This window comes from Symphodus melops, assembly GCF_947650265.1.
Source record: "Symphodus melops genome assembly, chromosome: 7".
In the NCBI taxonomy this organism is placed as follows: domain Eukaryota; kingdom Metazoa; phylum Chordata; class Actinopteri; order Labriformes; family Labridae; genus Symphodus; species Symphodus melops.
In genome coordinates this window covers 6,163,629-6,189,917 of record NC_136697.1, presented here as the reverse complement: position 1 = coordinate 6,189,917, position 26,289 = coordinate 6,163,629, and the positions used below count along the sequence as shown (strand labels likewise).

Sequence of the window (26,289 nt, the reverse complement as noted above, 5' to 3'; positions counted from 1 at the left end):
TGAGGCTGAATTACCACACCTGCTTTTAAGTCTGGAAAGCCACAGTGCCCCTTGAGTTGGCACAGCGAGGTCAAGGCTTGGAGACAGAGTTTGTCCTGGTCGAAAAAAAAAAATACTTTCCAAAAAAATGTACAGAAAAACTGAAAAAAACAAATGGGACCTTGTGTCATCTATTTAAACTAAACACAGACACAAATGAGACATGAAATATGACGAGTGTGAGCATGTGAACAAGGCCACTAACAGTTCCTCTACAAGGGAGCTGGGAAAAAGCAATATTTGGCAGCACCCTGACACCACCTATGAACTTGATGAATAAGCCTCTAAATGTGATGTTCCTGCATTGTCCTCACCTTCAGCTACATCCATTTATCCCCTCTTATGGGAAATGGCTCCCCGGTACCATAGATATATTCCCGGGTACCAAGAGACAAGAGCACTCCGCTACATAACCTCCCCCCATCCCCGGCACGAGCAGCAGCCCCCGTCCCTGCCTCCCTTAGTGAGAATGAATAACAAGCCGAAAACATATACAGGAGCGCAGCGTATTCTTCTTCTCGCTGAAAGGCCTTGTCTCCCTTTTAGCCCTGGGGTGCTCTGCTCTCATTGTCTGACAGAATGATTAATTTGACTGAACTTCACTTTGCAAACATCCCAAGTTCACTCTCTCTCTCGCCCTCTCGCTCTCTCTCTCTCTCTTTGCAGTTTGTGTCGGAGCCTTTGAGATAAAGCAACTCACTCACAATGTAGCCGATACCTTTTGTTTAAATACAATGTGTAAAATTGTTCTTCATCCCCCCCAAAAAAACATCATATACAGAAAATCAAATACATGAAAATCAAATACATGAAATTGTGATCCTAAAAGTAGCTGAGTCGCATATATCAAAGTGAAAGAAATGATCCTAGCTGTGCTTTTGTTGAACTCTGGTCAGAACAGCTCCAGCTGGGGGCTGAATGGAATGAGATGGGGAAAGTTAATCCTTCTCATATTGTATCTTACTGTCAATTGGGAAGGTCAAACTGAGTTATTTTTACAGCACCAATTCCCAGATTCAGAATGTTTCTTAAACTTCCTCGACTTGTAACGAGCCCAAAACTTTATCTAGTTTGTTTTAAAATATTTATTTCGAGGTTTTTATTCTTCCATTTAGGGACAGAGATAGAAGGTGAAGACTGATGTGATGATGAAGGTGATGGATCTGAGCACTGGCTGTCTACTTTGAGGTCCGCAGCCTCTGGACATGGGGTGCACACGAGGTCACCAGTGCCCCAAGCTCATAAACTCGGCCAACAACAAGGGGATGAAGCTCGTTGAAACACGAGGGTGAACCTTGTGTTGTCTTTAGCTTCAGCTAGCTTGCAGTAGCTACAAGCGGTTAACACTTCGTCCGGCAGTGGGAGTGCGGTTGTGGTCAGCCCAGTAGGAAGGGTCCAGTTTGAATGTTGTGTTCACAAGCTGCAATAAACAGACTCCACATTTAACTTCCCTTTCTTTCTACTGAGACAAATCGAGCCAGAGATCGAGGAGAGAGAGAGAGAGATGGGAATGACAAGTGGGAAAGAGCCAGGACCGCTTCAAAACTTACGTACCTACACACGTGCACTATAACCACTAGGCCCCTGGCACCCTCGTATTTTCTCTGTAACTAAAGGGGAGATTTATTTCAGGTCATATTTCTCTTTATTCTCTAATTCTATCACTTGAATAGAAAACTAGTTTTTATTTTTCCAAACTTGAAACCGATGTCCGTGGTGTTTTATCGCTCTGCTGTTTAATTGATTTTATAACATTTTCTTATAGTGCATATAAAAGTTATTTTATTGATGAGCTGCTTTCTCCTCGCAATGAAAATAAGTACGACAGGTCTTTAAACATTAATGCTACTCACAACTTTCTAAGAGAGACTTTGGAAATGATACTCAAGCATTACTTTTAAATAGCTGTACAATCTGACAAAGAACGGTATACACTTCTGTCCTTATGCAGGTTTGATGCATGCTGGGAGAAATCAAGTGATGCCGTATTCATATTGAAGGACAAATAACTGCATGTTATTCACAAAGGCTGCACATGAAGAGTCAACACAGGACGGTTTCTTAGCATGAAGAGTGTTGTCATGGGTAAGGCCAGAGCAGTGCAGAAGCTGGATCTCTTAAACTGATGTGGGTGAAAGCTGGTTGCATAGCAGTTTCATGAATCAAAGTAAAATCAAATCAATATTGCAGCTCTGTGAGAGACTGTGTGAAGCAGTCTGCTGGGATGTAAACTCTCCAGTCCTCCTACAAATCCCCCAATGACAACCAGAGTTCAATTCCCAGCGAGTGTTTGGCTCTGTGATCCATCTTAATTTGCCTGTCAGTTTTTTCATTTTAAAAACAGAAAATAATAATGATATAAAAAAGCAGGTTAAGCAGTTAAGCAGTGTGTCTTTCATATTTATAAGCACCACAGCCCCCCCCCCCCCTTCACACAGGTCTGTGACGTGACACTCTTTTTGTTGCATGATACCATGAGAAGAAGCCCAAGACATACTGCACTTTATCTCGCTGTTTAGCTGCTGAATTCACAACGATTCACTATCATCGCAGACACTGGCACCGACTCTGACATGAGGAGGAGACGATGCCCTTTGGTCACTGAGTACGTGACACCACTGATAAGTCTCTGAGGGGAAGCAGAACGAGACAAAGACCGAGTTAACTCTGAACTCTCCACTGTCACCTGCCTCTGTAGCCTTTTGTGTGCCAGATGTGTAGATGAACCATTAAAGCATTAAAAGACGAAGGTGGTACTAATTCTGTTTCAGTCTACTTACCCATGACTGGCTAGCGGGGTCGTTAGCACGACATGATTACATATGGCAGGGAGCGTGCTAACAATGATGAGATGGCGCATCAGGTCCCAGACAATAGCAATGGTGATATAAAAAAGGCAGAGCCCTGATACATTTTAGATGAAGCAGAGAACTGTGTGTTACAGAAGCTGCTGAATAGGTGAGCACGAGTGAATAGAAACAATTTAAATAGTAGAGTTGCTCAATTTGATCCAATAAAGAGTGAAAACACTCCACACTGTTTGTAATTTCCGTTGAGAAAAAGGAGAAAAGAAAAAAATCTGTCTCAATCTATGTTGCAGTGCCAAACGAGACTGCTCTGGGAATTCAAATTGAGTTCTCTTGTTAACAATTGTGACTCTGTCCCATTGGGAAGCAGGGCAGAAAATGTCAGTCAAATACAGAGCTCGCTGATGCTCGACATCGAAGGCAGAGAACTGATGGAAACCTGCAGCCGGTCTAAACACCCAACAGTCCCTGTGTTACTTCGCCTCACGGCTGGAAGCGGCTTGTTATTTTAGCCGCTTCTCTAAGGAAGATTCATAGGAATGAGCCCAGGTAGGAAAGTAATCTTATGGCTCATAGAACCCTATTAACTAGCCCGGCCTGTGCTCCATTTCACTCTCGGATAAGTCTGGGAATGAATGATTTAGTAGGAAAGAGAGGGGGGAAGAAGGAGAGACGAAGAAGTGAAGAAAGTCAGAGGGAACAGTAGGCCGCATCCAGCCGGCCCGTTCTCTAATCTAACGGGAAACTACAGAATATGTAATACAGCATCGCCCTGACTTCTTCCCCAGACATTCTGATAAGAGAAAACACACGCTCCAATGAAATGCTGGCCCTTTAAAATGATGAGCAGACATCATGGGCATGGTTGGGTTACAGCCTCGGCCAAATACTTGCCATAATTCAAGACAGAGCGAGATTACCGCGAAGAATTATCTTAATACAGGCTTTCAAAAGACGAGCTCATCTCCTGTCAGGCAGGTGCTCTCTACGCCACGCTTACACTAATCCCAACATTTCTGTCTGTATGGACTGAACTCAAGCAGAAAATGTCCTCGGTGGCCTCTGAAGTCACATTTAGACCATGTCCAAAGCTTACATCCGTGTTGCTGTGAACTACTCTTAGTGGAGAGAAAAAAAGAAGAGGTTTATGTTATGACCAGCAAATCCTTTTATTCCCCTTGGCAGTGTAGTAGCTGTTCCTCTCACTGGGTTATTTTCTTAGCTCTAGTCTTCTCAGATAGTATTTTTATAATGATGATGGAAATCTGTTCAAATCCCTGCCTCTGATAATGTCAGCTTTGCCCCCAGGATTTGAATTCATGCTACTTGTAGCAACATGACCTGAAGAAAGCCAACACCGTGGGTACGTTTCACACCAGAAGTGTCATCTGCTTTCTGTTTGAAGTACATGTGTATTCAGATTTGTATCAACCAACCAATTACATACCAGCAAGCTTTGGTGTCAACAGAATAACAGTCTGTGTGACCAGCAAAACACAGGCAGACGCAAATGACATTCAAGCTCCCATCTATGCTATATTGAGTTTTATTTAATCAAATATCTGCATAGATGAAAGTTTTGACACTTGTGGAGGTCGTAGCCTGGTGGTTAATGCATGCGCCCCATGTCGAGAGGCTAACGGCCCCCGCAAATCTGCCCGACCCTTTACCACGAAGCTGTTGAGTGTTTAGATTGACTGACGACCTGAAAAGCATCAGAAATGATTGATTCAAGCAGCGTTCTCCTCCTCCTGAGAACAGACCCGGCAAAGCTTGACTTTTTACTTTTGATACATTTGCATCAAGATGTTGTACTTTGGAAAACTTTTTTTGTGCTCATACAGCAGAAGTGAAGCCTCTGTGACCTTTACCCCCAATTTTCACTTACTCATACTACGCAGTACATCAGCAGGGCGAGCACTATGTGGCCGTATACTGCCAATCCACGGCGGCCACCACGGCCCTTTTCCAGAGAGGGCCGCTACGTGCCAAATATGCTGCAAGTCTATTTTCAACAGACTGGACACGCTGGACATATAATCACAACAGGAAGTCAGATGAGGAAACACACAGAGTTTCAAAATAAAACTCAATATGCTTTGCATACTTTCGATCGTATTTTCCCATCACTTTATCAACATTATGTCAAAACAGGCACCAAATGAGCAACAAGTCACCCTCATTAAGACAAGGCAACATGTGGTGCATCATGGCTACGTTCACATTCCAGAAATGGATCCAATGGTGCAGGGCGATGTGGAAACATAGGGGGTCAGTCTACTGTTGAACTAAGACTCAGAGTAGCAGATGAACAGGAGCTGCTCTGAGAGGTTTTGAATGCTACGTGGAAGGAGGAGGTCTCGCCTTGTTCAATGCTTAGCTGCCGCTGGCTCCCTTCACCGGAACTACTGAGAAATGTGCGTCCATCCCCAGAGGCGAACATGGTGTTTCAGACAACGATGATGACGTTCAGAGATTGGTGATGACGTGCTGATTCCTCTCGTGCCATCAGTAATTCTGATTTGTAACTAATCAAATATTTTTTCTGTTGGGGGGAAAACCACCCGCTCATGCTGAAGTTTTACTTAGGTTTACATTCTCAGATTATGATTTGAGCATCTGCTTTTTGGCATGAAGATCTCTGTTCAGACAAAGAGTTTAGCATCGACCAAATAATAATCTTGGGTGAAACATTTTGGAAAGAGGCCACATCTGTCAGGGACAACCACCTGGAGATGTCACTTGCCCAAAGTTCTCACTTTAGGAACCAAGCAGATGTATGAAGAGAGAGAGAACCTTTATGTTGAGTTGAGCCCATAGTAATGCAGTAGGCTATGTATCATTTAAAATATTTAAACAGGTATAGTATGTAGGTATAAATGCAAGAAATGTTATCCATGGCAATAGGGAGTGGAGAAGGCTGAATGTCGCCAACATCTTACAAACTCAAACTAACCATCAATAAGTCTGAACATGTGGTAATTAGGCTGGCAGATGCAGCTTGTGACAACTCAAGGTGACACGCTTTTTAAATTCCTCTGTGCTGAAGGAAGACTGAAGGGACCTTTGTTGACAGAAATTCAAAATAAGATGCCAAAAACGTCCAGCACGTGCCTCTGTGCTCACATGGTCACAAGGCCATATGCTTAGACTTTAATTATGAGGGACTTGGGGAGAGTGGGACTCTGGGCCCAACTATGAATCACTGCCACTCTGCCTGCCTCAAAGCCCTGTTATTCTGGATTTAAACACTGCCTACAAAGACCCCCCCCCCAACCTTCCACATATAACCAGGTTAAATAGACAGCTGACACCACAGTTTTCTTTAATTTACACTTTCTTTGGAGCCTCATTAAAGGGGTGGTTTGGCACTTTTGCTGTGGGGTTGTATGAGCCACTTGAAAATAGTAAGAATTGCCAACTGAGAAGTTGGTCTGCTCAGCCCCTCGATTGAGAAAAGAGGACCCCAAAGATAGGCTGTACATCGTTAAATTAAACGATGAATGTGAATTAAAACCAACATCACACTAAAGCAGTCAAGCTAAGCATGAAGATATCCCGGCACTCTTTGGACAGCAAAGCAGCCATAGCAATACACAATGAATTAGGGTGCAATGGAGGGTGGTGGCAGCTGGACTTGTGGTCATTACAGGGCATGTCTCCGCAGTTAATTCTAGTGTTTTGGTCGCAAAGGAATTTAGGAAACAATTTTTAGGCATTTACTTTTTGATGCATTGTATTGTACACAATGCGTAAAAATCAACATGCAATTCTGTATTTGTGTTCGATTTTTGTTCAGATGTGTAGGAAGAAGGACAATGTGTTCAAAAGAGCTGTGTGTGTGTGTGTGTGTGTGTGTGTGTGTGTGTGTGTGTGTGTGTGTGTGTGTGTGTGTGTGTGTGTGTGTGTGTGTGTGTGTGTGTGTGTTCCTGTAGTTCCTGTAGCTACATGTCTGATTTGTCCTTGGACAGGACACTTAACCCCAAGAAGCTCCCGCTGCTTTGTCGGTAGAATATGAATGTTTACGAATGGGATTAGTTAATACTGATTGTTACAGAGCAGCCTGTACCATCAGTGTGTGCATGTGTAGGACTGATCTGCAGTGTAAAGCGCTTTGACAAGTCCAAAGACTAGTAAAGAGCTATACCATGTACAATCTGAAAGGACATTGATCGACACGCTAACCACGTTAGCAGCTACAGATTCTGGTTTCAGGAAAATGTATGCAACAAAAGCAGAACGCTGTACACACAGCCTACTGTCAGCAGGTTTCACATGCTCTGACAAACTGAAAAAGAAGAAAAAATACATTACAAGCAGCCTGATGAAACCATGAGGGACTTAGAAAAATATCATATAAACACATTAACTATGTATGCATGACCCAGGAGAGCTCGGGCCTCTCCATAAGCTTCAGGCTGAGAATCAAAGCTCCAGTGTTCCCTGTGTGTACAGTACCCTCTACATGAATATTTTGTGCAGCTTTCCTTTGCCAAGATAACAGCTTTCAGCCGTCTCTCCGATAACATGTGAAGAGGTTGGTGAACATGTGGCACAAGAGACCGTTCCTTTGTACAGAATCTCATCAGATCCTTTGGACTCAGAAGGTGAACACGAGGAGCTCATGCCACAGATTCTCTACAGGGTTTAGGTCTGAGGATCATGGCCACAGTCCATACCATGTATCCTAAAGAGATAAACTGGGCCTTTGACAGAAACACGCATCACACATGAAAGATACTCAACCACACATAACTGGAAAATACATGATTTCCTGTTCATCAGTCTTTCTTTCCATGCCTTTCTACCTTTTATGATTGTTCCAGAAAAAGCTTATTTTTGTCTCATCTAACAGTTTCATCTCGTCAGACAAAACCACGAACATTTGATCAACTATACCTTCCCTAAAAGATGGAGGTAATAAACTAAGTATTTCATGGCAGTTTTGGAGACTCTTACCTTAGAACCTGCTCTCTAAAATCTAGTGGTGCAACGGACCACAAAGTTCAGCGTTAGTTCAAGCAGAAAGGCTGGTTCTATTCTCTCACATATATATTCAGTTTCTTCAATCAATTGAGCCACTCCCTCTCTACCACTTCTTCCATCTCCATGCTCTGGTGATCAGCTTATGTGGGACATTTACTCTATAATAAACCAACCAGATTCTGCCACATCCGCTCTCAACCAATCATCCTGCCGCTGACACAAAACCTGTTCTCTCTCTTCCACAGTCAATTTTGTCATTTCAGTGAGATCACTGTAACCCTCTTCTGCCCCGGTCACTTTTAATCCAGCTCAGCAGGGTTCAGATACAGACTCAGAAACCCACTCCTCATCACATCCTGCTTTATCACCACCACCAACAGGGTCCAGACACCATGGGGTGGCCCATCCTGCTGTCGGCCTGTTTACCCCTTCCAGTACATGACGTGGTCACGGTGGAGTCTGATACCTGAAGACTTCAAACATATTTTTCCCAAATCACTGTCCTCATTGAAATGATCTTGGATCAGTTTGGATCCCCTCCACACGGTACGGGTCATGTGATCTATAGGGATTAAGCAGCTCACCAGTACCAACATTAACTGCACATAGTCAAAGCTCTGCAACACTTTTTTACTTCAAACAAAGGCTGCTCGGACATTATTTTTGGCGCTGCACATGGAAGTGAAATCAAGTGACAACTGTGGTGAGCGAGCTTTATGTGTGGAGGATATGCTTAATAAGTTTTGTAACCGAGGGAGAAAGTAGAAGGGCTATTTTTAGACTGAAGAAATGAGTGGTTGACAGTGAGGGAGAAGTTTGCGTCCACGATAAATGACCAGGGAGTTATTAAAGACAATGGATCCCCCGTCAGCAAAAGCTGCCAGACAAAAAGTTACAGCTAAAGTATCAAACACAAAAGTTGATGAATCATCTGCACGACATGCCAAAGTAAAGGCCAAACGTATAACTGAATGATAGCAATCAATCTTTATTTGTATAGCGCCAATTCCTAACAAATGTTCTGCCAAGAAACTTTAGAAAAGAGCCGATAAAGGCCTTACTCTTTGTTATATGATGTTACAAAAGAGCCGGTGAAAGGCCTTACTCTTTGTTATATGATGTTACAAAAGAGCCGATAAAGGCCTTACTCTTTTCTTCAACTCACAAGAAATACTTGTTAGTTTTACTGTCTGTACATGTAGTTAAACTCATAACCACTGGGCCATCGGCGCCCCAGCTAGTCATTTCATTTATTTGGTCAAATTCAGAGTCAGACCTGCAATGAGGTTGACATTTTGTGTCTATGCTGTAATGCAGCAACCCGCCACTCGCTAGTTAATGGTGACTGCAAAGCTTACAAGAGTGCAATCAAAATAAAAATCTGAATTTTAATTACATCGATGGGGATATTAGTCATTCAGAACATCCCTAATTTATACCCCTCTGAAAACAAGTTTAACTCAAAGAAAGTGTTTAAAAATGTATGGAAGAATTTGGAGAGAAAGATAAGAGGGGAAAAAAAACAAAACAACTTTGTCCACGCTCATGTTCAGTGAGGTAACAATAATTCATGAGGGCACCGTTGTGTGGTCTGAGGGGCCATGAAGACAAAACTGTTGAGTGATGGGCTCCAGACGCCCTCCAGCCACCTCTAAAGACAAACAACTCACACTCCATAGCCTTTGATAAAGAGGCTCGCTCCACACTGGTTCACACATTATTTATCCGCCCAGCAATGTCCTGGTGAACCACTCAAGGCCACAGCTGCCCGAGTCGTATGTCAAATATTCACAGAGCAAGGTCTGACGAGCAGCATTATGACTCCTTAGGTCTGAGGCAAGCCATCCTGCTCACACTCACTGCACGTGTCTTTTCACAATGCGAGGAGGACAGCGTCGTCGGGACCCCCCCAGCCTCAGCGCCCTCCCTCCGGTAACACACTGTGACCCTCAGCTGGATTCATTATCCTGTCCAATGTTGTCAGCTAATTAACTGACGTTTAACACAGGAAATGGTTGGAGCAATGCCACACAATTAATCAGTGTCGAGGAATAAATTAACACTCTTCTGTTGTGTTCAGGGTCGGCGGTTCAAATTGAGTTTTAATTGTGTGTTTGATGTTATATTTGAGGTACGCTTGAAAAACAGAAACAGCTATGGGAAGAGTTAATATTTCTACAAGGTAATCTATTTTTTAAACAACCCATGCTAATAGAAAGCCTCCTGACTGCAGATAAGAGCAACAAGTCAGACCTGTTGAATTAATAACTGAAAAAATGCAATTAAGTCGCGAAGGGCATTTTGTGAATGGAAAATCAGCACGTTTAAACAGAGAAATGTTGAAACATTCTCAATATAAACTTGGATGTTGTTCAAAGTATGATTAACAAATCATGATTCACCTGTTGACTGTGAACCTTGGTTTTTTGTGAGATGATGAACCCAGTGTTTTCTTTCAGCCGCTTGTTGCCACGGTCCCATTTTATTTAGAAACGTGTTGATGTTTGACGTGTGATCAGACATTTCTGTTTAAAATGTCAGATGTTGTCTTTTTTTATTTTCAATCAAAATGGAGTCTCAGTGCTTTGGCAAACAAATTATTTTGGTTTTGTTTATTTTTTTTAAAACTATGTCCCAACCTTTTTAGAAACAGGGTCTTACTTGCACACCTTGATAATACCAGGTGTTAAAGCTTTGGAAATTATGTTTGCTTCATCTGAAAGTCAATGGACATGAATGGTTCAGGTGGCACATTTAAGACAACTGGGTCTATACAGGAAATAAAGATTTTTATTTTTTTTCCCCAAACGGCCAGGACATATTAAGGAGGAGTTTGCAGTGTTGAGGGAAACACAAACAGCAAAGTGGTCTCTGTGTGAGATGCTCTTTAGTTGTTCAAAATCATATTATTCTTTACAGAGTTTGTGTATAATGTTCTTTTTGCTTGTGTAACATTGAAACAATTACTGTTTGTGTTAGCATTAAGTTACAGGATGGGATGCTTCGCGCCTTTCATCAGCGCTTGCGGTTTTAATTTTCATTGGACTTTTGTTGTATTATGAAGTTGGAATTATCACTCTCAATAAACTTTCACCTCTGGAAAAACATCATCTGCTGAGTTTGTCTTCCTCTCACCTTCCTAGACACATTCATCAAACTACTTTACACTGTACATCCAGAGGATGTAAGATGAAGAGGAGGAAATTATCAAGAGTTGACTCCACACAATAAGACTCCTTAGACTCAGATGGCTCACGTTGATGAAAGTTTTCACATCAGATGAATACTGCAGGAGACATGATTCAACATCACACTTGTGGTTCAGTGTCATGCTCAGACATAACTGCCAGACACTTCCAAAGACTCTGAATATATTCAAAAGACTTTACCATTATCAGGGTCATGCCACATTGACCCACCTAGACTAATCTATGACGTCAAGAACCCTGGAGCGAACAACAACTCTCCCAGACATCCTTACAGATATCAGGAGGAGCCAACGACTCTCTCCGCTGTCCTGATAAAGCTGAGCTCTGACTGACATCAGCAACAGTGAATTAACATTACACATTAACTGAGGAATTACAGAAATTCCATGACAACAAGCACAAGTGTAGTAATGTCTCTTTATGTTCCCGGAAATGACACATGTATTCTGAACGTGGTTACATTTTTGGTTCAAATGCCTTTTACTTTTTAAATTCACAAATGGCAAAACGTTTCTCAAGACATAAATATGTTAATTGGTGAGGGCCATGGAAACTCTCAATATCTTCTTTTCAGAGTTCTGTTTAAACACTGTCTTAGTCATGAAAATCAAATACTTTTTAAAATGTTAATGCAGCACAGGCTACATTTTATTCAGGGAAAACATCACTTTTTTTGGACTTAAAGAGACATTAGCCAGTAATAGGATCCAGGCAGCTCTTATTTCCGTGACTTCTTTTTTAATCTTAGTTCTTTGCTTTAGTGTGTGTGCTCCTGTAGCTCCTGGAACAGTGGAGGAGAAAAGAGGCCGGGCGCGTCCTCGCATCGAGACCAAGAGCGTAACAACAGATCATGCATGAAGAAGAAGATATTTTGGAATCTGTTTTTTAGTAGTAAAGACAGATTTTTTTAAACATTGTTTTATATTATACAATTTTGTATCACTTTCGGAAATATTCTCAACATCATAAAAACAGATAAGACATAAGGCTGTGTTCATTTTCTTATTGTTCGACATTTACGTTTCCTTTATGGTAAATATACTTGAGTTTTTATAACAAGTTCCTTGTCTTCTGTTCTTACCGCTTAAAATGCTTTAACACCACAGCTCGCAGCTACACATTCACAGGGAGCCACTCAGTGTTCAGGGTCTTGACCAAATACACATCAGACATGTGGCTTCTGGAGCTGGGGATCAAACCCCCGAGCTTATGATTGAGAGACTCTACCAACTGAGCCAAAGCCGCCCTGATGTCTCATATGCATGATGAAAATGATATTGTGAAAAGGTTGGTCCAATATGAACCCTGAAGAGGCAAAGTAGACAAAGGGAGGGGTGGAAAGTGAAGCACTTAGAAGTACACAAGCATGGAGACTGACAAAGCTTGAAAGTAGTCCAGCACAGAGAGTGACAGGAAGTGTTGTTCTGTTGAAACCCCTCAGCAGAGGAGTGTGGCTAAAGTGCAGAAACATGAACGGGTCAAAGCACAGAACACTGACGTTGTGACAGCCACAGTTGTTTGAAGTGATTTTGAATGTTTGCTTGTGTGTGAAATGAAGTGTTTGTTTGTCATTGCCGCGTGTACAGTCTGAACATGCGGCTGACGTCTCAGACTGAGGGAGAATACAAAAGCATGAAAGCACTATATCAAGCAATGTGTGTTTTCTCTCAACCCTTTACAGGGCACTCATTGAAATACTTTGAAATTCAAAAATTCAACCTCATAGTGTTATTCAGGGACATAACAGAACTTTATTTCTGTTATAACATTTTTCAAAAATGGTAATTGTAATAGACATTGACAAAGTTACGATATTTGGTTCAAATGCCACAATAGCAGGATCAGTTACGCAGGACGATCTCTTCTGATTGGCTGAGTGAGGATCACATGCTTCTCGACCATACTGAGGTGCAGAAGGCTGGCCATATGTAATGTTTGTAGAAATGACCAAAAATAGTCACTTGCCCTATAAAGGGTTAAGCCCCTTTTCCACTGCAGGACCTTTCCCCAGAACAAGGGACCTTTTGAGGACCTAAAAAGGACCCTGCTAGGGGAGTAGTACTGTATAAAGGTCTATAAACCTTGGGGGGCGAGGGTGAAGTGCTGAACGTCACTGATTGGTCAAGCACTCTTACAGTAATGAAAATCTTCAAAACACATGATTGCAGATGAAATACAGGAAGAAATTACAACATTAAAAAGATAAAAGAAAAGACAGAGAGTTAATCAGGGATCGAAACCCGTGTAACTTTATAAATATCTTTTAATCTTCCTTCATGTAGTGGAAATGTGAACTATGAACCAAACAAACCTTGACCAGAAGCTCCTGGAACTAAAAGTTACGGGGACTAGTGGTCGAAGAGGGGCTTTAGTTTTCCTGTTTCTTGGGCGGAGAAGGGTGGAGGGGCGGAGGTTGACATGATGAGCTGTGCCCTTCAACGACCTCTGAAGAGGAACACCTCTCCGAGCTGTTGATAAAGAGACTTGTTCTGCACTGGATCATAAAGGTAAATCATAGTTTATCCTCCGCCTGCTGTGACTGAGGATGGCAGGTGCTGCAGGTGGATGAATCACTGAGTCAATCTAAATTTAAATCTCTCAGAAGCTTGGACACAAGCTGACGATATAATTAACAAGTAAAACTGATATTTAATGACATCTGAAGAAGTGACAGGTAAACATTAGTGTGAGAATCAAAGAACCACTATTATCAGATGAAGACTTTTTAGGACCTTTAAGATCCAAATAAGTCCAAATAAGAAAAGCTTTGTTAATAAAGTGAGAAGTGGCTTTAAAATCCAGAGAGCAGAGGTACAGATGATGAGGCAGACGTGTTATTATTCAGAGCCAATGAAAGCTGACAGAGCAACTACAGAGATTTTGTGTCTGTGTGTGTGTGTGTGTGTGTGTGTGTGTGTGTGTGTGTGTGTGTGTGTGTGTGTGTGTGTGTGTGTGTGTGTGTGTCCTGTATACAGCAGCCAAAACACAAACAGCTAAAAGAGATTCCTCTACATCGGAACAATTACATCTCCAGACAAGTGACACCAAATCTGAGGAACAAAAGTTTCATCATTTTAATTGAGTTAAAGAACTTTATGTGTAATAACTTTGATCTCAACAAATCCCCACAAATAAACTGGTCCTTCTCTCATTGTGACACCAGATCAGCGCTGTGAGCCATGACTGCTGTTGTGCTTAAGAATTCACTCGAGGATGTGTCTCAGTGCTGAATAAATTATAGCCCCCGCAATGTTTCTCAAAGTAAATACATTCTAAATAATTGCAGCGCTCCGGCACATTCGGCTTCTCTGCTCCCTTTAGAAACTGTAGGAATGCTGTTCGAGGGTTTTGTCTCTGGAAGCCGCTTGGGGAAAGACGAGGCCCCCTAAAGGCATGACCTTCCCTCACTGCCACCAATTATATCAAGGCCTTATAAAATATAGATTATGTGCCATCTCGGCGCTGACGTATCTAAAGGCTGGTAGCAAGGGGAGTGCGCGGAGAGGCCGTGGGCAGACCCCTGGGGGACGCCAGGTTGAATATGACAAGACAAGGGGAATGGAGGAACACAAAGGACGACCTTGATGAGGACACAACTTGGGCCATCTCTGGATGAGAAAAGACTCAATAAAGACGCTCGCTTCCTGCAGCTGTGTGATCAATTCAAATCTAATCAAGGCTATTAATATTCAAATGCACTGATTGCAATGATATTCATTACCCTTAAACTGCAATCCAGACCAATAAGCATGTCTTAATAATTGATAGGAGCAGAGTGTGGAACATTTGGCATTTCACTTTGTGTTTTAACCTTTCAGCACAAATGTCAAATCAGATTCTAAAAGAATAAAAAAAAAAAATCATCCAGCAGTGATTTCATACATTTTAGCTTGTCTGTATCCGGGCCAGGATTTCAATTCAATCCCTGAGACGCAGTGTGAAAGACGACCGGAGACGAGATTCACAAACTTTGGAGGGAATATGTCACATTTCTGTGGGGATGCAGGATAGAAAAGCCCAGAAGCTCTGCTGTAGCTTCGCCTTCACTCCCCTCCCCACATACATATACATACAGAACACGGCGAATCGCTGGGAAGAAAAGATTGCTGGTGGCAATATGCTCCTGTGATATAATCAGCAGCAGAGCAAGAAGACAAATCTCGTCAATACCAAAAGCACCTTACCTCGAGGAAGTGAATCTGTCCGGGTGGTTTTAATCAAATCAGAGGTGCTGTTATCAATATGTCATCCTGCGCGGGGTTCTGCGTGCTTTATTTTCTTCTTCTTTTCCTTACATAAAAAGCCTTGGTAATATCTCATAAAGCTTACAACAGTTGTTCATGTCGACATAATAAATAAAATACTAGAAAACAAGTCAAAAGTGCTGAACAGAGAGACGATTTAATAAAGCAGACGGATGAGAAGGTGGTGTGTAGAAACAACAAGACATGGAGTGAAAAGTAATAGAAAGCTTTAGTTAAAGAAAAGCCTTAGGTTGAATTTATCATGTTATTCCTCTTAACAGAAATCCCTTTTATCAGATCAGGATGCCATTGGGCAACTTCTCAAGACTCTGCATCAAACATGCATCGACACTTCATGTCCATGCCAGTTTTTCCATAAGCATTAGCAAACAATAACATCTGAACACTGCAGCGACTGTTTGTCACAGGGAAACTGGTGGATTGAAATTGCCTGTTAGGCTTTTGAAACTGCAATCTTTTCTCAAACAATGTGGTGACAGGTAATGTAAAAAAATTACTCTGAATGCAGTCTGTGTTGGGATAAAAAAACCAAAAAACAATCCAATCTCCTGTATGCAAATATCTACTTTAGTGCACCAACAAGCAAAATACCAACTGAAGGTATTAACCATCATGTTCTCGTAGGACTGCTATTAGTCCGGGAGCCAGCTCCATCCCTCCGGATGTTTCTTGCTACCTTTTTTTACACAAACATCCACCCCTGATCCTGACAGGGCCAAAAACCTCATTTTTGAAAAAATTCTTCAGTCAAGCTAACACAAAGTCACAGAGTATCTTTGTCTAATTGGATCAAGCCATACAAATATGACATTTGAAAAAAAAAAAAAAAAAAAAAAAAAGGATGAAGGTAGCAAAATATGATTCTGAGACTGTCTGCCGTATCATCACTATAACTTACAAAAAGACAATATTCAAACAAAGTGGCAGCAGCTTGGGGATTAAATATCATGCCCAAGGACACAACAGACATGTGGCTGCAGGAGCCGGGGATCGAACCCCCAACCTTCGAGCTAAGAGATGTGCCACTGCCACCACACATTAAAAATACTCAGACTTCTGGGCCCGTATTCACGAGTACTAAGAGTTGCTTCTAGTGACAAAATTCTAAGAATCAGGACATAATGACACAATGTCTGACTAGATTCTATGTTTGACTTTATATCTCAATTTCTTTCAAATTAACCAATCACAGCTTGTGAAAAAATGTTGTACTAGCAACAGGATCAGCCACGCCTCCTCACTACGATAAAAGTTTCTGTCTCTTCCTAAATCCCTCTTAAGCTAAGAATCCTTGCTGTGTTTTTTAAGCTACGTAAGGAGCTCTCAGGATTGTCAACATGTTTGTGAATACGGCCCAAAGGTGACACAAGCAAGAAGAGGGAAATGTTTCTGAAATATGTTTTACTTCTCATAGAGATTCAAAAGTCATGTTTACATCTCCTAAACAAAGACATGGTCTACATTGCACAGATACATTTGCAACATTTCACTCCCGAAATGTTGACAATATATTTGTGCAATTTAGATAGTTTGCAGGAGTGCGCTTCAGTATTTTCGGTAATAAAGAACAAGATTTTCTTTTGAATGTTGGCCTGCCGAATGACTTTTGTTTTTGTTGTTGCCATGGTTTAAAAAACAGGTGTATGCAGAGCCACTGAAGTCTCAAAAAGTAGAAATCTATGTAACAACTTGTGGGCTCAATATATGTATTTGTACTTTTTGGGGAATCTGTCTCCCTCTGTCTGTTTTGAGTCTTGTGTCAGCCGTTTCTCCAAACCTATGAGCATGAATCATCTGCTTTGATGACAAACGACAGCGGGCCGTCTGCAGAGCCGCGCTGACTGGCAGAGGCAAATATTTCACCTTTGGCTATCGCTGCTGTGTTATGTATCTGTCTGAACATACAGCCACGTGGATGCTCAGGCACAGATGTGATGTGTGTATGTGTTGGAGATAGCAGAGGCGGTGTCATTATATGGCTGTTATCTGAGGATGAGAACGGATCAAGACCCCTAGCTGCCCTTTTAACCCTCACCAATGGATTCGTGCTATCTGTCTCCGCACACCCCGGCTTTGAAATCTGGAGAAAGAAATTCATCCGTTCACTTGTCGGGTTCTTTCCTTCACATTTTAATTTCTTTCTCTCCATCTTTTTTATGCTCCACTATTTCTTTTTTCTCTTCTTTTTGCTCTCTTAGGGGAAATCTCCTTAGCAGCCTCGAGCACACTTGCTTTCCAATTAAATCAAGATGTATTTGCCTTTCAAAAGCCTCCCTTTCCTCACTCTTTCTCCCAACAGAATAATTGATGGAGGTCTGTGGCCTCGTGATGAATGGCTTCCAAGCTCGGAAATGAATAGAAAGATGAATGATTTCACCCCTGCGAGGGCCAGAGAGGGCTGGAACAAGGAGTGCTGACATTGTGACAAATACACTGACCATAGAAACCAAACCTGGTCGAATCAGCGAGGGACAGAGGGGTGGCGTGCGCTCATCCGGGCTCAACAGACGTTCTGCTTGCCGCTGAAGCCCTCGCACGTCTGTCCACCCCACGGACAATTACCTGAACCTTGCAATTAACTGCAGGCGCAGCGATAATGCTGACGCCCTGCCAGGAGACGAGTAGAAGTGGCGAGGAGCCAGCCGGCAGAGGCTGGAGAGCATCGCGTTGGACGTTGTGTTTATGCACTCAGTGGAGGTGTGGAGGCCAAGAGAACAGGTGTGGTAAGGTGAGAAGATGCCCCAGGTGACTTGATGTGGATGTTGCCATCATTTTACCAGCCAAGATTTCTTAGCTGAAACAGTTTTATCCCCTGTCTTCAGACACCTCTCTCTCATAAAGCTGAGAGGAAGCAAGTGTTCATAAGAACAAATTCAATGAGTGGATGACAGGCCATCTGTTTTAAAGAGCCAGTAAGAACGAGTCCTCCTGCTCCATAGAACATAATGTCTGTGATAAATCCACGCAGGGGGTGAAAGGATTGTTCAGATATGCATACTGATACGTGAGGAGCCTTCTGTCTGCACAATGTGTTTATTTGATCTGTATAGACTGACACAGGAACGAGTCCTAAAACCAGGAAGTGAGTTAGCATTTTAGCTCCATGGGTCCTAAACTCTAAAAGTCAATGGGGATTTTGAATGGGTTTGTGGTTAGACGCCTGAAATAAGGTCTGTGATTTACACAAGCTTAAGAGATGCTGACGTTTTGTTAGGCGAGATAAACTACGTTAGCTAAGACCCCCACTTGTGAATTTTAAAGTTTTTATGCACAGCCTACTTTAAACGGCGGTTGCTAACAAGTAACTAACTGAAACTCACTCTCTCAAATCCTCCTTACAGCCTCTAGTCATGTTGTTCAGTGTTCTTGTAAATAAATAAATATTAGGTTAATAAACAACTTATTAAGCTAGCTCTCTAGCATGTCAAAGCTGATTAGATTGATGAAGTATAACGGTTGTGACGTCAAAATCATCCAATCGTGGTGTAGCTAGCTTGTTGCATAACGTTAGCTTTTTACTTCTTTCAGCTGCATTAACTCTTCAAGCTTTATATGAATGATGTTCATCTGTAAAGATTATCCAACTGAACTAAACAGAAGTTGACCGGACGCTCTGTGGGTTTCCTTGTCCTGACTCCTGATTGGGATAATACCATTATGTGAAAACAAAGAGGGGAGCACACACTCCACTCTGAGTAAGACAGCAGATGATTGATTTAAGAGTTCTGGTTCTGTGGATTTGTTTGCAGTTTTTTCTTTTCATTGTATTTGCATTTTTGTATTTGTTCAACTAAAAGGTTTGATTAAATGATTAAACATGAGTAAAAATGCTTTTGTAACTGTATAAATGCACAAAATTAGGTAATTAAAGGGCTTCTCATAAAACCACTGAATGCAAAAGTGTTTTCAACACACAAACGATTCATTTTTACAAAGTTAAGCTAAAAGATTAGGCTACAAAAGACCTAAATTAAGGGCCGTTTGTGAGCCAAAAGAGCTGGCTCTCTGAAAAGAGCTGAACTCCCCATCACTAGTGGAAACACTATGACTGGAGTGGCAGCAAACTCCGGCATAGTACGTTGTGCTGACGCACTGCAGCGCACACAGAGTATGTGAAAATTTGAGTTCTGGATAAAGACAGCATGTTGCACCGAGTATCGTGGGGGCAGTTTAATCCATACCAGTAAAACACAATGAAAAGGAATACTTTGGAAAATGGCAGAACTCTTTGAGTAAAAAGCTGAGTTGGTTAGGAACTATGATATATATACTGTATGATGGTACTTGGTTGGGGCATAGAAGTAACTTTTATTAGTCAAAACAATGCTATTGGCCACCAAACCCATTTCTTCTCCTCTTCAGCCATTGGTCTTTAATGAACATATTTAGCTCAACAATAATCTGTACCACATAATAAAATAATGTGATGACAATTTAAATGTCACTAAAACCTTCATGCCCACTTAACGTGAACTTCTCCTTTGACAGACGTTAGCCTGGCTGACTCACTAATCAAGCAGCACAAAACTCAGACGTGCTCTGCAGCGCGAGCGAGAAGGCTCGGGCGGATCGACAAATGCTCAAAGTCTGATTGGTTGAAAACAATGTTTTCCTCATTATCTTAAACAGCAGAGGGATTAACTGGAAATTCTGAAGGCTTAAGGGCAGATTTGGTTTGACCTGGAGACAACGCAGGGGCCGAAATTGATTGGATAAAAGCTGTAATTAAAAAAAGAGTGTGAGAAGCACAACTGAGGGAGAAAGAAGCTATGATGTGAATGTAATGAAAACAAAAGGAACAGTTACAGTACATAAAGTATTCATATACATATATATATATATATATATATATATATATATATATATATATATATATATATATATATACACACATGTTTTTCCCATGATGAATTAATAATAATGATATGTACTTAAAAGTATGCAAGTAACGATTTGGAAAACTATAAATCTTCTTAGCTTGATTCTTTAGGAACTAAAAACCAAAGATGTGCAAAGTCACCAATTAAAGTGGTGGACATGAATGCACATATGCATGTCGCTGCCTTACTTAAAAACATTATGTATTGGCACATAAGTCCATTGCAAGTTAGACGGTATGCACATGCTTTTCTTGGAGTTGTTTTCATTGAAAGGGCAACAAATTTAAAAAAAAGGATAAATGAAATTAAAAGTACTTGAAAGTTGAAAACAAGTCCCGCCTCTTATCAGGCAAATAGCCAATCATAGGTTTGGATTTTGGCGTGGCACCTGGGGTGGCCAATTAGATCTCAAGGGGGGCCAATGACACGGCCGTGTTTTGCTTCATGATGTATTGTATGCAATGTTGTGGACGTGAATTACATTGTGTTAAGCTATTTCATAATGTGGCACCCATTCACTAATGACGTCATTAACACAGCAATAATTAACAAAGCCATGCTGAAAAAAGAGGAAAGATAATTATGCTAATCAATAGTTTATGCTAACACCGTTTTAGCTTCATCAGGAAGCTAATTAAACATCTGTTTTCCCACCAGTAACAGTTATGTTTTTTATGAGAAATGCTCCTCATAATTTTTCATTAACTTGTTTTGCAGGTTTCTTCCACTTGAGATAATAAATGTCACGCCGCTTTTTGAGATTTCTGTACCAAAATAATGCTAAACTCTGTATTCCCTGTTTTTTCTTCAAGCCTTTTGCTGTCTGTGAGCCTCCAACAGGCAGGTACATGAATCACACTGAGGTGAAAATTAATTTCCAGGATCCGTCGGCTATAACAGAGAATTGACATTCATCATCTATAAACAAGTTTTTATGGCGATTTCGAACAACTTTCAGGAACAGATGAAGAGACGGGCATTGTGCACGAGGACAGATTGTTCCTTCCTCGAGGAAGTTGCATCAGTCACAAAAGTTTTGTGATGCAGCAAAAGGAAATCTTTTTTTCTGAAATCATGACAAAATGTCAAAGACAAGATAAAGCATCAGTGAAGATGAACAGTGATGACATATGACTCAGAAACACTGACTGATGTCGAACATCAAAGTCTTATTTACTTGTTTGTGATTGTTCATGTATTTACACTCGGTGCCTCTCTGAACACTCTGCACATCAACACACCTGCACTCTTCTTCTTCCATTCAACTCCTGCACCACCCGTCTGTCTGTCCACCACGGGGTCCAGGGCCTTCAGTCCCCTCCCCCCCGCCCTGCCCCACCTCTGAAACTCCCTCCCACCACACTCCATTTTTAAATCTCATCTCAAAACACATCTTTTTAAACGGTCTCACAAATCCTCTTCACAATGATTTCATACATCCCCTAAATCTTCTGAAATCTTCTAAATGTCTTTTTCATTAATTTCATAGATGAATTGTTACTTTTCTGTTTTTATCTCAGCTTTGTGACGTGACCTTGATTGTTTTATTTGAATAAAAATGTATCATTATTTTCTATTATTTTGTTTGTCTGTAGCTATAAACCTTTAAAAGAAAAAAATTATCATAAAAAAAATGCAAAGTGGACACTGAGCCAAAGATTTCATTCTTTTCTTTCCCAACGAGTGAAGTTGCAAAATGCAAAAACATGCAAATCCGAAGAGCTTTCAGGCTGGTATCACGATTGCTGTGGTCTTTCTTTCTTCTCTGTGTAAAGACAGGAAGCTCCAAGGATATATTTTACAAAGCAGGCATCAGGACCTGGGCTCTGTATCTCAGGTATTGTTGCAGCTTTCCGCGCCTTTTTCCTCATTTTCGCTGCAATTTCTGCCATCAGGCTCAGATTGGTTTTTGACAGTAAAAAATGCAGCACTGTGCCCCAGAAAACGCTGTGTGCTTCGACGGCACCCTGCTGAATGATTTGAAATGATATCTCAATTCATGATATTACTCTTCAATAAAAGCCTGCGGTCGCTGCGGCAGAGGGCCCGACGCGAGGCACCAGAGGAGGAGTGCTGCTGTGTGTCTCTCTCTCGCCGCGTGCACTGGGAGCCCAGGGGCATGTTGGGATAAAAAGGTTTGAGCTGTGCACAAAGAGGAGGGGACAGAGAGGGGACAGGAGCTCGGGGACGTGACAGCTGAAGATCCATTTAGATTAGACGGTTTTAATATCCTCCAAAGTTTCCAATAAACAACAGTTGGAGCTGGAGCCGCTGCTGCTACGAGGCGCACCGCCTCAGACGTAACCTGGCTTGATGTGATTTGGAATGGCTGCCCTGACCGGCCTCGTATCACCTCTGTTACACCAACAACAAGCGATAAAGCCTTCCTGCAATCTGCTGCTTTCTACACTGTAAGGCAATTCAGCCAGTTACACAGGTGCCTGGAATCAGCTTAGCCAGCAGGCTGCCTGGATGAAGCATCTCCGGGATAAAATGCTGAGATCTAATTATTAATTTTACACCAGCTACTGTAGCTCTCTCAGCCGCACTACAAACATGGAGTAAAAAGCATATTACTTATGCAGCCAGAGCTGGGATGATACCTCTCCATTACAGATGCCTGCTCTCTCTGCACACTGAAGCCCGCTGAAGCGCCACAAAAGAGAAGGAATGACATTTTTATCGTCTGCTCCTGAAACTGATGCTGCTAAACTGCTTTATTCTTCATCCAAGAGGACGTTCAGACACTTCGCAACTTCGAGTGCCCTGCATGATTTCGAACATGAAAAGCCTGAACATGACTTAGCAAAACAAAGTGAGGTCAAACTCGGTGGATAATGAGCCCTTGAGATGGATGAATGCACAAACACTGGAAACGCTTGCTGAGATGTGTTTCTCATTTTTTGTCGCCTTGTTTCTGTGTCAATGGTGCACGCTTCTCACTGGAGGAGCATACTGCAGCAATCTTCTTGGAGTAAATGGCTTCTTCCATCAACTCATAACACCCCCAGTGGTGGTTCAATCCCCCCCCCCAAAAAAAAAAAAAAAAAAAAAAAAACTGAAGCCAAGAGTTCACTAAAGGTCGTGTGAAAACGTGTACATGGCTTTCTTGTGTCTGGTTTGCATGAATCCAAAGTCCTTGTATGAAACAGAGAGTATTGGTTGTGGACATGCAAATCTCCCTCGAGTAAGTGAAAATACAATCCTCCAGAGCACAATGAAGCGAGCACACTGCAAAGTGGGTCAGTAGTCCAAGGCTGCCAGTGAGAGATGTGAATGAAACCAAAACATCAGCATGAGACTCACTCTGCTCCTTTCAGCGTTTCTCTGGCTCTTTGACTGTCTGAGTATGTGTATGTGTTGTACGTCTCTGTTGGGTCAGGGGTTCGGGTTAGGCGGAATCACCTCTCTGCACAACAAATGTATCTTTGTAGGGACCAAATAAGAAACATTAACCCTAATGTTTTCTTTAGTTGCTTCCATTGTTTTAATGTGTTGTTTCCTTCAAACACACTATTGTCTCGTCAGCAGTGTTACAAAAATCAATAGTTTAATACATTCCCTTTCAAAAGTGTGTGTGTGTGTGTGTGTGTGTGTGTTCTACCTGAGCAACACATACAGTGTGTTTCCTACCTTTACCCTTCCTTTCTTTTGCCCTTCTGTCTGTGAACTGTGTTTTTATGTTTGAATGATGGCAAGCTTTGTGTTTACTGTGCGCTGTATCTGCTGTGAAGACGTCTTGTATACAAGTGTACATCGCTTCTCTTCCAGCATGGGAATGCGTGGCGTCTGAAGCTGTGCATGACCTCGTGCTTGTGCAATTTGAGGTGGAGTACTTCCAACAATGTTGTCCAGTTGTATAATGACATTGAAGGTTTCACTCCATTTCATCCAGAGGGAAACCTGCAGAGTGTGTTCAGCGAGTGTGAAGGTGTTAAAGTGCACCAGCAGCTAACAAGCCACTTTACTGGACAGAAACCATAAGCAGAGAAGCATCATTATTATTTTTTTTACAAAACTTCTTTTCCTCTCAAGTTCGTTTTTGTTGTTTTCTTCAAAATCTCAACCTATGGATCTGGTTTGACGATGCTGGTTCTCTTTCATTCAGACCTTTTCTCATGAAACTCTGTCGACCTCACAGGGAAACCATCGCAGACAACAGCCAGCTTGTATTCATTATCAAGGTGGAAGGAGTCCGAACTTTGAACACATGTTCCTGCTGATATTATGTGGTGGTGAGGTGTCAGAATGGATGAGGTTGAGCATGAAACATACGAACAAACAGATTCAAGACCAAATAAATTTGCGAGTCAAGTTTTCACGCGTCGTTAACTGAATGGCTCCGTCACGCTGTCGACACTGGGGCCAACAGAAATGAAGCTTTTGGCACGCCGTGACTTTCTAATCCTACTTTCATCGTGGCAGAACGCCCAAACGTTTTAAATGATGACCAAAAGACAGAATGTAAATGCAGAACCATCAGGTTACTTAAATAAAATCCATCAGCATCAGCTATCAAACCCTGAGAAGTTGACTCCTATTTTTTTTTTAAGTAATGAGGATTTCTGACAGGCGGCTGATGAAGTGCTACCACGCAGCTGTGAGCTCGCAGAGTGAACTATGAAATATGGTTTCATACCTGTGAGGTATTCTGGGTCGGGCACGGGGTCCGACAGCTCCTCCTGGCACTGAACCTCTGTTGGCACCGATGCCACCACCATGCCATCTGGGAGCTGCTGCTCGATGCCTCGGGCAAAGTTCTTCTGCCTGGTGTTAGGAGAGAGGAGGAGATGGAAGGTCCCGCTTAGAGAGAGAAGCACTCAGTCATCCAACAACAACCAGAGGAGAGGAAAGAGGCGACAAGAAGGATTTTAAAGGTGTAAAAACGAGGGGGACAAACTACCTTTTTTACCCCCATCCTGCTCCTGTATTTGAAGATAATGAACTCTTATTGCAGCGAAAGTCACAAAGCAGGAGAAGATAGTTTGTGTTGGGTGTTTAGGCTCCGGCCTCATTACCCCTCTCAGTTTATTTTACATGCAGATATCTAAGTGATGGGGTGATCTCGTAAACCCTTCAGGTGGATGCTGCTAAATGAGAGAGCAGTACTGCAGGTCAGAGCTGAAAGTGAAAGAGCAAAGAGGGGGAGACTGTACAGCTAATTGGAAGGAGGTGCTGTCAGGTGATTGTTGAGAATGTCAAGTGTGAAATCAGTTCAGCTTGAGTTGACTGCCTGAACGAGCTCGCAGGCGTCGCCTCGTTTCTGTGTTATGCTACATATTTTCAACTAATGTGACACCAGGATGAACATCTAAGAACATATTGCTTTGAGGCTGTTTGCCGATTTCACACTTTATGTTTCGCTGATGATGTTTTTTAAGGCTTGGTGGGGAAGAACGATCACGCCTCAAACATTTCATTTTAGCGCCGTACTCTTTGATCCATTCTTCTCTTCGTGTTCTCTGACTCTACTGCTTTTCACTTCACCCTTCTTTCTTCTCTTCTTTACTTCTGAAAATTAATACAGGAACCACTGGGCTCTCTAGACCATGTGACCTGAGCCGATATGAGTCCATCAGTCTTCAACCCAAACTTCAACATTCATCCCTCGACTCCTCCTTCATATCCATCAATGCTTGCCTGATCCTTCATTTTGAGCCCGCCACCCAAAACACACAATGAATCAACAGCAAATCAGCCTATAAAAGACATGTAATGTTTGTCAAACCAAATACGTGCAGCCGTGAAAACACAAACACAACATTAACACGTTCTGAGAATGAAGTAAAAACAGGAGGAACAAAGACAATTTAGACGTGTCCAAAGGCATTTATAAAACCTAAACCCAGAGTGTGAAGTTATCTGTGTCTGTGATTCAGTCATGTGCTGTACTTACAGAAATGGAAATTAAATGAATGAATTCCACATACCAGAAATGTTTATTTATTTATAGAACGAGTCGAGAAATCATATAAATTGTACAGCACAGCGGTTCTGCCATGGTAGAACATGTATGTATGTATGTGTGTATGTATGCATGTATGTATGTATGAAATGTGATATTTATACTTGCCTCTCTCTCAAAACATTACAGCCTGTCCAT

At 41.9% G+C, this 26,289-nt stretch overlaps 1 protein-coding gene across 11 annotated transcripts in view; it reads right to left on the bottom strand.

Annotated features, from left to right (window-relative positions):
• astn1 (astrotactin 1) overlaps window positions 1–26,289 on the bottom strand; it is a 393,364-nt gene that overhangs the window by 170,582 nt on the left and 196,493 nt on the right. For all 11 annotated transcript variants that reach the window (XM_079347778.1, XM_079347781.1, XM_079347782.1 and 8 more), the window contains one exon: window positions 24,826–24,953. In XM_079347778.1, coding sequence (XP_079203904.1) covers window positions 24,826–24,953 — 128 coding nt within the window. The remainder of the gene's footprint in view (window positions 1–24,825; window positions 24,954–26,289) is intronic.